We start from the raw sequence: 13,693 nt of genomic DNA, 5'->3' as shown, positions 1-13,693 counted from the left end.
ATCGGCTAGACACCAAAACTAAATTTCATCTTCAGTGATTTTCAGACCGTGGATTATCGTGGAAACGGGACCGTCAGGCTAATGTTTCCCCCTGTAATTTTTTTTGACATGGAATGACGGGACTGACATAACAAAATCCCTCAAATGGAATATGTTTCTGTCTGTCCACAGCTCTCAATAAAGACACAGATCTAATGGGCAAAACACCGGCGACACATTTGTGGATTTAATTCGATGTGGGTGTAAATTGTCACACGAAGTCAGGCTTTAACCTTGGGTACTGTTACTGAGGCAATGTAGCCTCAGACTGGAAGGGCGGTGTCCCATTTCCTCATAAAAAAGCCCCTTTGAGTGTAGGCTAATAAAGCGAATTTGGTGTCATTACAACAACAGTGTGAATTCATACGGTTTGCTGTCTATTTAACAGTGTGTTTGTCCACCAAAATGGAGCTAAGGTCGACGCATAATCAAGTAAACCAGCTTTTTCTTTGTCTAACGCCATTTTGTGTGTCTTTGGAGCACTAACGTTGTCGTCAGCCATTTTGCCTTTTCTTTTCGAGCACACAGTGAGCGCCATGGCGCTTATAGGCCTGTTGTAGTGAAATAAGTGTACAACAAAACAATAAATTAATAAGCTTACCCACCGCCCAGGCCGTGCTGTATGCAGTTATTGGACGTTGGCAGGCATGTCAGCGCTGAGTGCATTTATGTGCTGTTTGTTTTATTGTTAAAAACGACGCCGTGATGTGAGAGTCTCAATCTACACATCCGTTTTTACAATAAATGGAATGATTTCATGTATTTTGCAGCCTTATGATTACTTGTGTCTTTGCTGAATACCCACTTTATGTTGAAAGATTAAAAAGAAATGGGTTCAGGACTGGTGAAATGGGAAAATGGCATGTATTTAGTTTGGATCTTTGTGCTGCTTTCTTTCCCGATAAACATTTCAAAAAGTGGTATAATTAGAGTCAGACCACTAAATAAGCTGGGAAATGCAAAAGCTTGCGCATAACATGCATAATATTTTGACCTTAATCCATCAGTGGTTTATGGAAATGGTCTCAAACAGTAAATCCCACCAAGAGGTCACAGAGACCCAGACACCCAGGACTGTTGTAGCAGTGAAACAGGAAGAAAATAAGATTTAAAATACATCCCAAGAAGTAAAAATGAACCAGCTGAAAGGCTGCCAAATGGAGCAGAGTGCACACAGAATAGCTGTTGATTTAAAAAAAAAAAAAAATGTTGATAAAAGACGTTTTCTCAAGACTGCAAACATCCCTTACATAATAAGTTATGTAAAATATTTAATACAAAATACATACTACACTACAGGTACAAAGTAATGTCCTAAAATGATTTCCACTAAATGGTGCCATTAAAAAGAAATGCAGACTTTAAAATCCCTGAGTGGCTATCTGTGATGCTCCTTCTCGTAGGCTCGTGGTTTTTGTCGACGCTCCCTCTTTCTGTAGTCTGCATAATCCTCTTCATCCTGTATACACACAACACATATGACAGCAGAAACACACTTCATTTAAGACAGCAGTTGTCGAGCTACAGCCTGGAATATAGTTTGGGGGAGTGTAAGCTGTAGCCCGTTTAACTAGAGTTATCTGCATAGTTTATTTATTTTTCCTTCCTGTTATTATCATGAACTTCCATTTTAAATTGGCTGCATTCATATGTATGATTGTTAATCACTAAATAAGCTACATTTTATTAGCAGGACAGATCCAACCCACTTTTAAAGTCAACACAAGTGCCGGGTTTTAAATTTGCTTTATTTTGCAGGATACTTTATTTAAAACCCTCAACTATTTAAATAGGCCAGCTCAGTGGAAGTAAAAGTAGGCTCAGTATTCTGAGTCAGAGATCACTTTGACCTGAATCTGTCTTGGGGGTCTTAAACCTTCTCCACCCGGGATACAAGTTTGAAAAGTTCAGTCTCATCTTGGGACCCATCTAATGAACATATTGATATTCTGCCCCAGTTCTGTGGTCTCGATGGGAATGAAGTGCCTTCGGCCCCGTGCGCTGCTTCCAGGGAGACTCACTGACCTGTGAGGATGCTGCATCCAGCAGATCCTTAGAGGGGATTAGACAGCTAGCCTCTCCGAGGAAACATATTAGGATGTGGAACACGTCGGCCCAGCGTCCCACAGTCAGCATCAGGACCATCAAACCCCCGAGACGCACCACCACTGTGTTAAGGACAGCCTGGCTGCTAGGCAGACGGTGTTGCTCTTCTGCAGAACGGGACATTAGAGGACAGAAACATTTGATTTAAATTATTTTAAAAAACTAACACTGCCTTAAATGAATCACAAATGCTGTACTGATTAGTCAGGTTAAGAGAGAAGCACTAACTGAGCTTAAGATTTTTTTTTTTCACTGCTGTCATTGGGCCATACTATCGCATTGTAAGGGCTTTAAGTTTTCATGTTTTTAAATGTTTCTCACCCTGCATGTACACCACCAACAGTGTGTAGCAGATAGTAAGTGGTGTCCAAAACCTAAGGGCTTCTGTTGCAGAGAGGAAATGTTGGTTGATGATTGAAACAGCAGCCAGCACAGCCACAGAGAAGGTAATGATGATAGTCCTGCACAGCATGGGCAGCAGACAGCTGCCTGATGTGAGGAGACTGATGCAAATGCCGCAGTAGCGCTGTGAGCTGTGGAGGTTATACAGAGCCGTGACATGGTGCAGCAGGTTTGTGGCCTGCCTAGCCAGAAACCAGCTGAGTGCTGCTGCCAGGAGCAAGCATAGCCAGCGCTGGGATGCCCCCTCGTGTAGAAAGTGCAAACTGCAGGTTAGGGCGCAGCCCAGAGAGAACTGGCTTTGAATTAACAGCTGCTGCAGAAATTTCCCCGACTCCTGGGAAATAGAGGAGCTTAAGTGATGAATGAATCAAAGCAAATGATGATGGATGTCATGAGTAGTCACGACACCATGAAATCTAGAAATTGAGTCAGCAGAGTAAGCCACGGGAAAATCAAGCTATACAGTTGAGTATCAGACATATGAGTATCAGACATATATATATATATATATATATATATATATATATATATATATATATATATATATATATATATATATATATATATATATATATACACACACATATCACGTAATTGGTTTCTTACCGGTCCAGCTGTAACCAATCCAGAGACAGCTCGAAGACAAAATTCTAGTACCACCAGTGAGGCCACACGGGAGCCCACTAAACACAATACCCCAGTTACACAGAGAAACTGAAGCAGCCCAGTAAATCCGGGTTTTGTCCTTATTTGATGACCAGATGTCTTCTGATTTGATGTGCCTTCAGCATTTTTTTCATTCCAGCTGCAAATTAAAGGGAGAAAAAAGAAAATCAAATCAAAGACATAAAAATAAACTATGAAGAATTTGAAAGCCCACTAAAGCATGGGTTATATTAATGAGAAAAGTGATGGCAAATAAATCTTCATACACGAGGCATCTCTCTCACCTCTCCTCCACCAGTAAGTGCACTCTCAACAGGGAGCACAGCACAGAGATCCCACATGCAGCCACCAGCCCTGCGGGTCAGTTAGCAGTGAATTTCCAATACTGGTAATGGCACACCTCAGCCATTTATGCTTTTAAGAAACAGCCTGTAGCTATGTTGATGTCAGACAATGACAGGATGAGGAACTCACCTTGAAGTAAACTTTCCAGTGGATTTATATCCAGAGTCAGCCACCCTGGTATGAGGTAGGAAGTCGGAAGAAGCGATGTGATGAAAGATAACATAGTACTACTTTGACTTACGAGAAGAAAAATCACTTTGAATGTCAGAAGTTCTGCAAAAAAGCCACTTTAAGCCATTCCACACTCAAAATCCATATTTTACGGCGGTTTTCAGCTCGTGTTACAGTATCGTGGAGGATCTTCTGTTTTCTTTCTGTTGCTCCAGCGCTGAGCTTTGCTCACCCAGAAGCCTGTTCTGGGTCCTGTACCAAAGTTCAACTGAGTGTTGGTGGAGCAGAGGCCCCTCAGGCCTGAGTCATGGCAAGATAGTGGAGGTTATTGCACCATGGGAAAGACTTTACACTCTCTTTGATATAGTGGCAAGTGTTAGCTGTGGTCTGTGGTGATCTGCAAGTGACAGCAGAGAATTATTCTGATGTCAACACCTCAAAAATAATAGTTTGTAAATAAACACAAGAAACAGTTGTAGACTTGCAATATTAGCAAACAGCAAAATAATAATATGTGAATAAAAATTCCAGTGTGCACAGTAGTAGTAACGAGTGATGCCAAGTGTGTGGACTGAGGCGTTGAGAGAAATGCGTCTGATGGTAAATTTAATCTTTTGAAATGATGGAGCTCAAATGTAACTGTGGGCACAATTATATTGGTAAATATGTCACAGAGAAGTCAAGTTTCAACAAATACTATTTTATTGTCTCGCTGATAAACAGATGTTTGAAACAGAATATACTGTAGAGTGCTGTGCAATAGTCTTGAGCCACCCCTCGTTTCAACACCCCTAACACCACTGGCTGAAATGCCGCCTCAAACCATGACAGAGCCGCCGCTGTGTTTTACAGATGGCTGTAGACATTCTCGTACCTCTGACCTCCTCTGTGCATACTGATGATGATTTGAACTCCATATAACCTGTTGCCACTGATTTTCAGTCCAGTTCTTGTGTAATGTGGCATACCTCAAACTTTTCTCCCTGTTTCCCCTCATTAAGAATGGCCTCTTGACAGCCACCCTTCCACTGAGACCATTTCTGATGAGGCTTCAGTGAACAGCAGCTGGATCAGCTGAAGGATCAGATGCATCTCTCGGGTCCTGTGTCAGGTCTTTGCTGGATTTTTTCCTATTTCTTAAGGACACAACTTTCAGATACTGTTCATCTGCCAATAGTTTTTATGCCTGACACTTCTTCTTTTGTCCTCCATCGTCCAGTTTCCTCATTTTTTTAAAGGCACACTGCACATTGTGAATCACCGTGTTGGTGGTAAAATACTAAAGCCTGTCAAGCTGTGTTATCTTTGACATTTTTTTTTTTATAGATTCAACTAAAGAAACTGCAACAAATGTGTTTTTTGTGACAGATACAATTTAAAATTGGTTCTTAAGTTGGCTGTTATTTGCAGTTCATCCCTTGAGTTCGGTATCATTTATGGTTGAAGGCCACTTTTAAGTAGCTTAACAAACAAACAAAACATTCCTCTGAAAATGATCAGCTACAAGACTGAACTGCTCAAGAGCACTTCAAAAATTACAAGAAAGTCTGATTCCTTGGAAGCAAAATATAAAGAAGTACAGTACTGCACATTATTTTAAGGTGTGTGGGGGAGGTAATCATGTAGGCAAAGGTGTTCAAGCTCAGTGCCTGTCCATAAGTCGGCAGCAGTGTACAGCATTCTTGTTAATGATGAATGAGTCATTACCTTCACCTGCAGAGTGCCTAAAGTAAATAACACTAGCACAGGCTGCAGTCTTCTTATTAGCATCCACTAAGTCCTTGCAGAGTCCCTATCCTGAGTCTGCTGCCGTCATACTTTTTTTTCTTCTGATTGTAAGGAGTGATTTGAATGTAGGTTAACCTGACAGGTTAAATGTGTTTAACAACTTTGTTCACATGCAGGATCCTCATGAACTCCACTCAGCTTAAAATGGGGCTACAAATGACAATTTAAGGTAAGTGAAGCATCCCCTTGCTTTCTTTGAGGCACTACATTATATTTACTGTAATAAAAGTAAGTAGAGGAGATTGCTGAATTATGTGGCTTCTACCTCAGAATAGTACTAGGCACTGCAAAAGAAACATTTCTCCTCTTCAGTGAAGCCAAGAAGAAAACCTCCATGCTGTTGTATTTAACCCAAAATCCACTAAAACAGCTATCTTTGCTAAGCGGTTCACTATCTGCACAGGCTGTGTTGAAACAAGAGACTAACAAACCACATGGGGCTCGAAAAGGCCGTTATCACTGAGAAAGAGTCATTTAACGGGGTGAAAAACAACAGATGGATTAGGAGCAAAGGATTTATGACAGGCTGACCTCAGTGAACACATGAACTATGGCCGAGGTCTCATGCCGAGCAGGAGGCACAGCTCTTTGTCTCAGTCGTGGATTTAAAAGTGCCGGCGAGCAGAGATTCCTAAGCAGGCTGGTGACTGTTTCAGATTCCTACAGGTGAGCGAGACCTTTCTATAAATGTGGGCATGTGGAATTCTTATTCGGACTTTTAGTGTAAATATTTTCCACCACTCTGTGTTACAGAGCAGTGAAGCTGAACAGTGAGGCAGTGAGTGAGCAGGAACTCCAGCAGAGGAAAAGTTTCCACATGGACTCCAACAGTGCCGGCAGCGTGCAATATGACCGCTGGAATGAGGACAACATCCATATGAATGTAGAGGCTTCCCAATCCTCACTGAGGAGGTGAGACTTGGAAGATGTGGATGGGGTGAAACCATATGAGAATGAAACTAAATTGATAAAAGGTCAAATGTATTTATAAAAATAGCACAGGTTTTATGGGTTTGATGTTGTTCGTAGAGTTTGAATGAAGTATTGTTCAATTCAGTTTTATTTATATGGTGCCGAATCACAACAAATAGTCACCTCAAGGCACTTTATATTGTAAGGTAAAGATAAGGTACAATAATACAGAAAAAACCCAAAAGTCAAAACGACCCCCTATGAGCAAGCACTTGGTGCCAGTGGGAAGGAAAACTCCCTTTTAACAGGAAGAAACCTCCAGCAGAACCAGGATCAGGGAGGGGCAGCCATCTACTGTACCGCGACCAGCTGGGGCTGAGGGGAGGGAGACCGAGCCAGAGATTAATAATAACTCATGATTAAATGCAGAGTGGTGTATGAACAGAGTGAAAAGAGGTGAATGAATTACTTACTACTTTTCAGCATCACTCTGAGACAGGATGTTTCTAATTTTGGAAATATTGCACAAATGCAAAAAAAAAAAAGCAGTCCTACATGTTTGTTTAATATTGAAGGACATATCCTGGTCAAAAACGACTCCAAGATTACTGGAGTCATTACTGGAGGCCAAGGTAATGCCATCCAGAGTAAGTATCTGGTTAGACACCATGTTTCTAAGATTTGTGGGGCTGACTACAATAACCTCAGTTTTATCTGAATTTAGAAGCAGGAAATTAGACATCATCCAGGCCTTTATGTCTTTAAGACATTCGTGCAGTTTAACTAATTTGTGTGTGATCTAGCTTCATGAATAGATAAACCCAGGTATCATCTGCATAGCAATGAAAATGCATGCTATGCTTTCTAATAATACTGCCTAAAGGAAGCATGTTTAATGTAAATAGAATTGGTCCCAGCACAGAACCCTGTCCATAATTAACCTTTTGACTTTCTATCACACTGACTTGTTTCAGTCAGTGTGATAGAAAGGTTGTAACGTAGTTTTTTTGTTTTGTTTTATTTTTATTATCCATGCATCATCTCATCTCAACCTCCCACACCCCAATCAATCAACTCAAGCTTCTTTTGGCTGCTCCCTTGCCACAAGGGGTCGCCACAGTGGGTAGTGCCAGAGTGTTGGGGTTTGTGTTTGTGTTTCTGGCTGTAATTGAACCAGAAACCTTTTGCTTGCCAATCAAATGCGTAAGCCATACACATTTCAGTTTTACATCACATGAACCCCATAACACTGGTAGTATCTATAAAATTAATATTTTTTTAAAACCTAAAGATATATAGAATAAAGTAACTGTAAAATAATTTCAGTGCTGTAGCTGATTTGACACTTTCTCTCCCATTCACAGAATCTGTAACAGCCTGTGTGTCGGCAGCACTGGAAAAGCAGTGAAGGCAGCAGGAGCTGTAGCTGCACTGTTGGCCGTTTACATCGTAGGATACGTGACGGGATACTACATCCACCGGTGCCCGTAGAGAAACCAGGAGGTCAGGGGAGAAAAGAGATTTGAAACATTTAGTAACAAAACCCACCAAAAAAAGATAAGCTTCATATTCAGAATGAGCAGTGACTGGAATGGATTTATTGTTCTAAGAAAATACACAAATTCATTGTTCGTGTACTACTATACTTGGAAATTGAGTTATATCAATGTATGATGTTCTGAGAAATGTAAAATATGAATTCTTCTTCATAATGTTCCTGGGATAACTGATACAAAGATTCTATTATATTTATCAGATGTGGGACTTGTTTCCTAACTTGTGAAAAATGGTGGATTTTTGCCCAGACTGGTAACAGGAGATAAAATCCTTTGGGCAAGAGATACCTTTGGGTCCACTCACTGTGACATTTCTGCAGGCTACAGAAGTCCCATTTTGACCTAAAATGACTGTGGTGGGTGTAGGGGTGTTACCTGAATCTGTAGTTAATAAAGTTACCTGAAGTTAATGGATGACTAAGTAATTTAAATGTTTGCTAGAGCTGGTCTTTCAGTGACACTCAGACTCAGTCATCCAGACCTTCTGCTTTTGTTTAAATCCCATTGTTCTTAATTGTTCTGAACAAATTTTTGTAACAGTGTTTCATCCGGTCCCATTTGGCTACCAGCTTAACACATCTGCGCCACACACACCCCAATACAACACTAGGCAGTAAAGACAAAAGTGATTTTAAAAAAGGTATATCTTACTTTTATGGTAAAAAGTAATACATTTTTGAAATGTCATTTATCTCAGAGTTTTGTATATTCTTCATAAATGTAATTAGTTTAAAACAATCAAACCTCAATGTTTTATTAATGAACTTCACTTTAAAGAGCCTGTCGTGTGTGTGATAGCAGAACATCTTGTTTAATAATTTAAATAGATCAAACGTTTAAGGTTTCATGTGGCACCGTCCAACATACTAGTTAGAGCTAAATCTGGAGGGAATAACAGCTTACACACGAGGGCTAAGCTGAAAGAAATGCCTTATGAATCAATGTGCAAACAATACCTACTATTTCCATTCAAATGCACTTTAAACATGGTTCAATTACTTGGAAGGCTAAAGATCTTGTGTCATTGTAGCATTCTACCCATTATTTATGCAAACCATAAATGATCTGCAGTCAGGAAAACAGATCGTCCTGCGCCAAAACTACTTCTTTACACCATTCTTTGAGTAGGTAATCAGTCTCCCTGATATTTATACCTCCTGTGTAGCACTTCCCAATTGGCAGGTTGTCTTTGTATAGCCCAGCAGTCGGCTTTCACACTGTTTTTCCTGTTTTCTTTGTGTTTTTCGTATTTAGTTTATTTCTTGGACATTATTGGTTCCTGTCAGATTGTCTCACGCACCACTTGGTTTATTTTTGGACACTTCTTTTCCAGCCCTTTGTTGGAATTGCCCACCTTACCGACTCTTTTACGTCAGCCTGTTAAAAGATTCAGATTTTGAATGTTACTCTGCCTCCTGGTGTCCTGTGTTTGTTTCGCATACTAAAACAAACTGCTATGAGCAGGGTTAAAAAAAAAAAAAATCAAATGCTCCATGGAAGGGAACATTACCAATGGTTGCAAATGCACACACCAAAATCCTTTTAATTTTACAGAAACTCAACCAAAGCTTTCAAATTGAGGCTTTCCTGACAGATGCTACTGTAGACACCATGCAAGAAACTGCTCTGCGGGACATTACAGTCAGTTCAGACACTATACAATGAACAGAGTGAGACAGACTGACAGCTGACCTCAATGTGGAGTTATAAAGACAGCCTCTCTGTGGGAGTTTTTGCAAATAAATCTGCCTACAAAGAAACAGTAATATTTTTGCAGTAACAGTACAACTGTTCTCTGAGTGTTCAGACTGAAGGTGTTAATGGTACACTTTACACTCTCATACTGATTTCCATATCCTTTGAATTTCATAGTTACAAGTACATTTCCATCAAGTTACCCTAAAAATTGTAATTCAGAACAACAAAACACATTACATATCAGTAAGGATGCTCAGCTACATTGACCGTATTCATGACAGTATCAGATTTGTTGACTGTTGACAGCAAATGAAAAGATGAAATATACCAGTGGCAGTGGCCACCCATGTGAGTGTATCCAAACCTTTGACTGCTACTGTAAATACATTTTAAACAGTGACATTGGCCCAGAATTTCACAATCAAAACCATAATCACACATTTATATGCAATGTTTGCAAATCACAGACAACAAATCGGAGCAGGCTGATTATACGAGTTCTAGCAACCCAGTCCAACCTTTCACACTGCCAGAAGCAAAGTTAATGGACCTCATTAAAAATACATTTCACAAGGAACATCACACCCTCCCCATGTGTTCACCAACAACTCATGAATCCAGCGCTGATGGGCTGTGTTAAATATTCTGCTTGTGACTCCCTGGTGTCACAGATTATCTCCTGCAGCTGTGTGGTCTCTGCTAAGAAAGCATCTATGTTTTCTGGGCTCTCTCTTCCACATAGAGCTGCATCTGTTAAAGGCAAACAGCCAAGCAATGTGGACATGACGTTAAAAACAATTCACAGTAAAATGAATCGGTGCGTGGGATGTTTCTGCTCACTTTTACTATATCAGATGTCATGGTCTTTAGCGGAATGAGTCTAGGCTCCTGCATGTGGACTTCTTGCTCATCAGCGACTATCCATGGAAAATCCTGAAGAGGCAAATACACTCATGTGACCAACGCATGCAAATAATAATTCTGTGTTTCTGTGTAAGTGCATTTGAAAACCTCACCTTGATGACTTGAACCTTCTCCATGTTGCGTGTAGCAGCATCTCTGGTATGTACTAGCACTGTAAACGAACACCCTGTGACAAAGTTAAAAAAAAAAAAAGACAACAGTTAGATGACTCAAATCTGACCCCCCCCCCCCCCCCCCCCCCCCCACACACACACACACACACACACAAATGCCACTTCTGTATAATGTCCTAATTCTCTGAATTTCCAGTTCAATTAGCACAGGTTTTTGATAAAGATTTACACTCACTTTATTAGTTACACCTGTTCACCTTCTCATTAACACAAATATCTAATCATCTACACGGCAGCAACTCAGTACATTTAGGCATGTAGACACAGTCCTGACAACCTCCTGAAGTTCAAGCTGAGAATCAGAATGGGAAAGCTGTGAAACTGCTGATCTACTGGGATTTTCCCACACAGCCATCTCTAAGGTTTACAGAGAATGGTCTGAAAAAGAGAAAATCCAGTGAGCAGCAACTCTCTGGGCAAAACTAACCTGTTTATGTTTGAAGAGAAAGGCCAGACTGCTTCGAGTTGAAAGGCAGTAAGTCAAATAACCCCTCGTTGCAACCAAACTATGCAGAAGAGCATCTCTGAATGCACAACATGTCCAACCTTGAAGCAGATGGGCTACAGTAGCAGAAGGCCACAATGGGTGCCGGTCCTGTCAGCTAACAGCAGGAACCTGAGGTTACAGTTTGCACGGGCTCACCAAAACTGGACAACAGAAGATTGGAAATACGTTGCCTGGTCTGATGAGTCTTGATTTCTGCTGCAATATTCGGATGGTGGGATTAGAATATGTATTTAATGACGTGAAAGCACGGATCTATCCTGCCTTGTAACAGTGGTTCAGACTGGCAGTGGAGGTGTAATGGTGTAGGGGATATTTTCTTTGCATACTTTGGGTTTCTCAACACTAAAAACCACAGCCTACCTGAGGTCCCTTTACAACCACAGTGTACCCATCATCTGATGGCTGTTTCCAGGAGGATAATGTGCCATGTAACAAAGTTCAAAAATCATCTCAAACTGGTTTGATGAACATTCTCCAGTCATCAGATCTCAACCCAGTAGAGCAGGTTTGGGACATGGTGGCACAGAAGAGTCACACCGTGGATGTGCAGCTGGCAAATCTGCAGCAACTGTGTGATCCAATAATGTCAATATGGACCAAGATCTCTGAGGAATGTGTGCAGCACCTTATTGAATCTTTACCACAAAGAATTAAGGCAAAAAATGGGCACAACCTAATACCACCAAGGTGTAACTAATAAAGGGGGTGTGTATATACAGGCCAGGAGAATTTTATGCTATAAACACTACCTCAGAGGTCCCCTTCTTGTGCTTTTGTTGCTAATAAAAGTCAAAATGTCTAATGTGGAACTTCAATGAAATTAGGTCATTTGCCTGCAAGCAAATCAATTCATGCACTTCCTGTTTCCATAGGTGGGCACACGATTTACTGCAGGAGTGTAAATCATGTGCTGAATCATGTCAGGAATATGAGCAAATCACCTAAAGGTTTTTCCAAACGTTTGATAAGTATAAAAGAAGTTATAAGCAAGGCGCAGTTTGGAGACAACTGGGGTATCTAATGTGCATACTGTTCTTCTCTTCAGGTAATAAACAGTGGCATTACCTGGTGGATTATTATTTAAAACAGCATCGCACACACTGATCTTCAGGATGAACGCCCTCAGCAGCTGCTCCACGTGCGACAGTAATGTGTCTGAGCTGTGAAAACACAAACAACAGTCAGTGACCAGCATCACCCTAAAAATGTACTACAACATAAGGATGCTCTTTTTAGTTAACATTAAAAGGTGAAGGGCAACCTGATAGACAGCAGTGGCGGTTGGGAAATCTCAAACACAAATCTCTCAACTGGATGATGCTCTTTGTCCATGATGACCACAACCACCTTCTCTGCATCGTTCTAAGAGGCAAATGAAGGAGATCAGCGGTGGTACAAGCAAGCATGAGATGACACTTTGCCTGGCACTAACCCGTTAGGTTCAGGACTTATCTTACCTTCTCAATGAGTGGCTTTATACAGTGTAGTGTATCTTGGATATACTGATTCAGCTCTGGGTGACATGACATCTGGAATTAAACCCACCAAGAGAAGTCCAGTGTTAGCAATCCCAATATGTAAGCACCTCCCAACAGCTGCAATTAAGTAGTAATAACACATAAACCTGTACCTGCACGGGTACATTGTACTTCTTTCTCTTCTGAAAGATCCCAGAGGGATAAACCTCACGGACATACAGGATGAGATGAATAGCGACCTCCAGGAATTCACACAGAATGTCAGCAACCACTGGAAAAGAAAGACCATCGAGATGATAAAACCTCTGTAGATCCACCAAACCTAATGCAAATATTCAGCAATTTAGTGTCGCATATTTAGCTTACATTAAATTACATTAAAACCAAGGTAGGCAGCCAGAGGTGATGTGATAACATAATTTATGCCGATGATTTTACAAAGAGGGCTACTATTTACCGGTAAGGTAACCACACCTGTTAGTCAGATTAATTTGCTCGACTTACCTTGCCCAAAATTGAGGTCTTGCCTCGTTAGAGTTGTCATGTTTTATTACCCCAGTGCTGTAAAAATTACATAAAACACTTAATTTTACGTCCGACTGGCTAACGTTGGTAAAGCTGCTGTCTCGCTTGTCCAGGTGGTGAGTTTAATTGTTCGATATCCTCCTTTTGTTGTCGCTGCTGTACTTGACAGCCGAAGAGTTAAAAAGTTACGTTTTTGCAAAATGTTACAGCAGTTTAAAGAAAGCGCAGCGGTCCGCTGTGAGACAGCCTGCAGACATCAGTGATCTGCGGTCCCGAAACGCGGCATTTTCCTGCCCGTACGAAGCTTCGGCGTACACCAAAGTGACGTCGCTCGTTGTTTAAAACGTAGACTTACATACATAGACGCCGCATTGAGCGCTCAATCGTACGTCAACGTCGCCG

General features: G+C 41.0%; 3 protein-coding genes across 3 annotated transcripts; 1 reads left to right on the top strand and 2 right to left on the bottom strand.

Annotated features, from left to right (window-relative positions):
* Positions 1-1,356: 1,356 nt before the first annotated feature.
* tmem82 (transmembrane protein 82) lies at positions 1,357-3,990 on the bottom strand. The gene is made up of 6 exons (XM_030734533.1): positions 3,688-3,990; positions 3,498-3,567; positions 3,154-3,352; positions 2,467-2,881; positions 2,065-2,252; positions 1,357-1,498 (listed from the first exon to the last, which is right to left on the bottom strand). Exons 1-6 carry the CDS (start codon positions 3,779-3,781, stop codon positions 1,418-1,420), a joined length of 1,047 nt encoding a protein of 348 aa, XP_030590393.1. The 5' UTR covers positions 3,782-3,990; the 3' UTR covers positions 1,357-1,417.
* A 1,445-nt stretch (positions 3,991-5,435) lies between these two features.
* smim1 (small integral membrane protein 1) lies at positions 5,436-8,622 on the top strand. Its single transcript, XM_030734654.1, has 4 exons — positions 5,436-5,686; positions 5,921-6,183; positions 6,271-6,429; positions 7,794-8,622. Exons 2-4 carry the CDS (start codon positions 6,068-6,070, stop codon positions 7,918-7,920), a joined length of 402 nt encoding a protein of 133 aa, XP_030590514.1. The 5' UTR covers positions 5,436-5,686; positions 5,921-6,067; the 3' UTR covers positions 7,921-8,622.
* An 879-nt stretch (positions 8,623-9,501) lies between these two features.
* On the bottom strand, positions 9,502-13,655 carry mad2l2 (mitotic arrest deficient 2 like 2). The gene is made up of 8 exons (XM_030733545.1): positions 13,271-13,655; positions 12,919-13,037; positions 12,746-12,817; positions 12,550-12,650; positions 12,354-12,448; positions 10,700-10,773; positions 10,524-10,616; positions 9,502-10,433 (listed from the first exon to the last, which is right to left on the bottom strand). The coding sequence occupies exons 1-8, from the start codon at positions 13,308-13,310 to the stop codon at positions 10,395-10,397; spliced, it is 633 nt and encodes a 210-aa protein (XP_030589405.1). The 5' UTR covers positions 13,311-13,655; the 3' UTR covers positions 9,502-10,394.
* Positions 13,656-13,693: the final 38 nt, after the last annotated feature.

This window comes from Archocentrus centrarchus, chromosome 7, assembly GCF_007364275.1.
Source record: "Archocentrus centrarchus isolate MPI-CPG fArcCen1 chromosome 7, fArcCen1, whole genome shotgun sequence".
In the NCBI taxonomy this organism is placed as follows: Eukaryota; Metazoa; Chordata; class Actinopteri; order Cichliformes; family Cichlidae; genus Archocentrus; species Archocentrus centrarchus.
Note: the sequence above shows the minus strand (reverse complement) of the source record. Positions and strands in the feature narration are given on the sequence as shown.

Bases quoted from the DNA above. Each gene is read 5' to 3' on its own strand.
- smim1 (XM_030734654.1), top strand. From the start codon at position 6,068: ATGGCCGAGGTCTCATGCCGAGCAGGAGGCACAGCTCTTTGTCTCAGT. The intron at 6,184-6,270 runs GTGAGCGAGACC...TCTGTGTTACAG, and splicing joins ACTGTTTCAGATTCCTACAG to AGCAGTGAAGCTGAACAGTG. The intron at 6,430-7,793 runs GTGAGACTTGGA...TCCCATTCACAG, and splicing joins TCCCAATCCTCACTGAGGAG to AATCTGTAACAGCCTGTGTG.
- tmem82 (XM_030734533.1), bottom strand. From the start codon at position 3,781: ATGTTATCTTTCATCACATCGCTTCTTCCGACTTCCTACCTCATACCA. The intron at 2,882-3,153 runs GTAAGAAACCAA...TCTATTTCCCAG, and splicing joins GATTGGTTACAGCTGGACCG to GAGTCGGGGAAATTTCTGCA. The intron at 1,499-2,064 runs GTCAGTGAGTCT...GTGTGTATACAG, and splicing joins TGGATGCAGCATCCTCACAG to GATGAAGAGGATTATGCAGA.
- mad2l2 (XM_030733545.1), bottom strand. From the start codon at position 13,310: ATGACAACTCTAACGAGGCAAGACCTCAATTTTGGGCAAG. The intron at 12,651-12,745 runs GTAAGATAAGTC...TTTGCCTCTTAG, and splicing joins TAAAGCCACTCATTGAGAAG to AACGATGCAGAGAAGGTGGT. The intron at 10,774-12,353 runs GTAATGCCACTG...ACTTTGTCACAG, and splicing joins TTTAAATAATAATCCACCAG to GGTGTTCGTTTACAGTGCTA.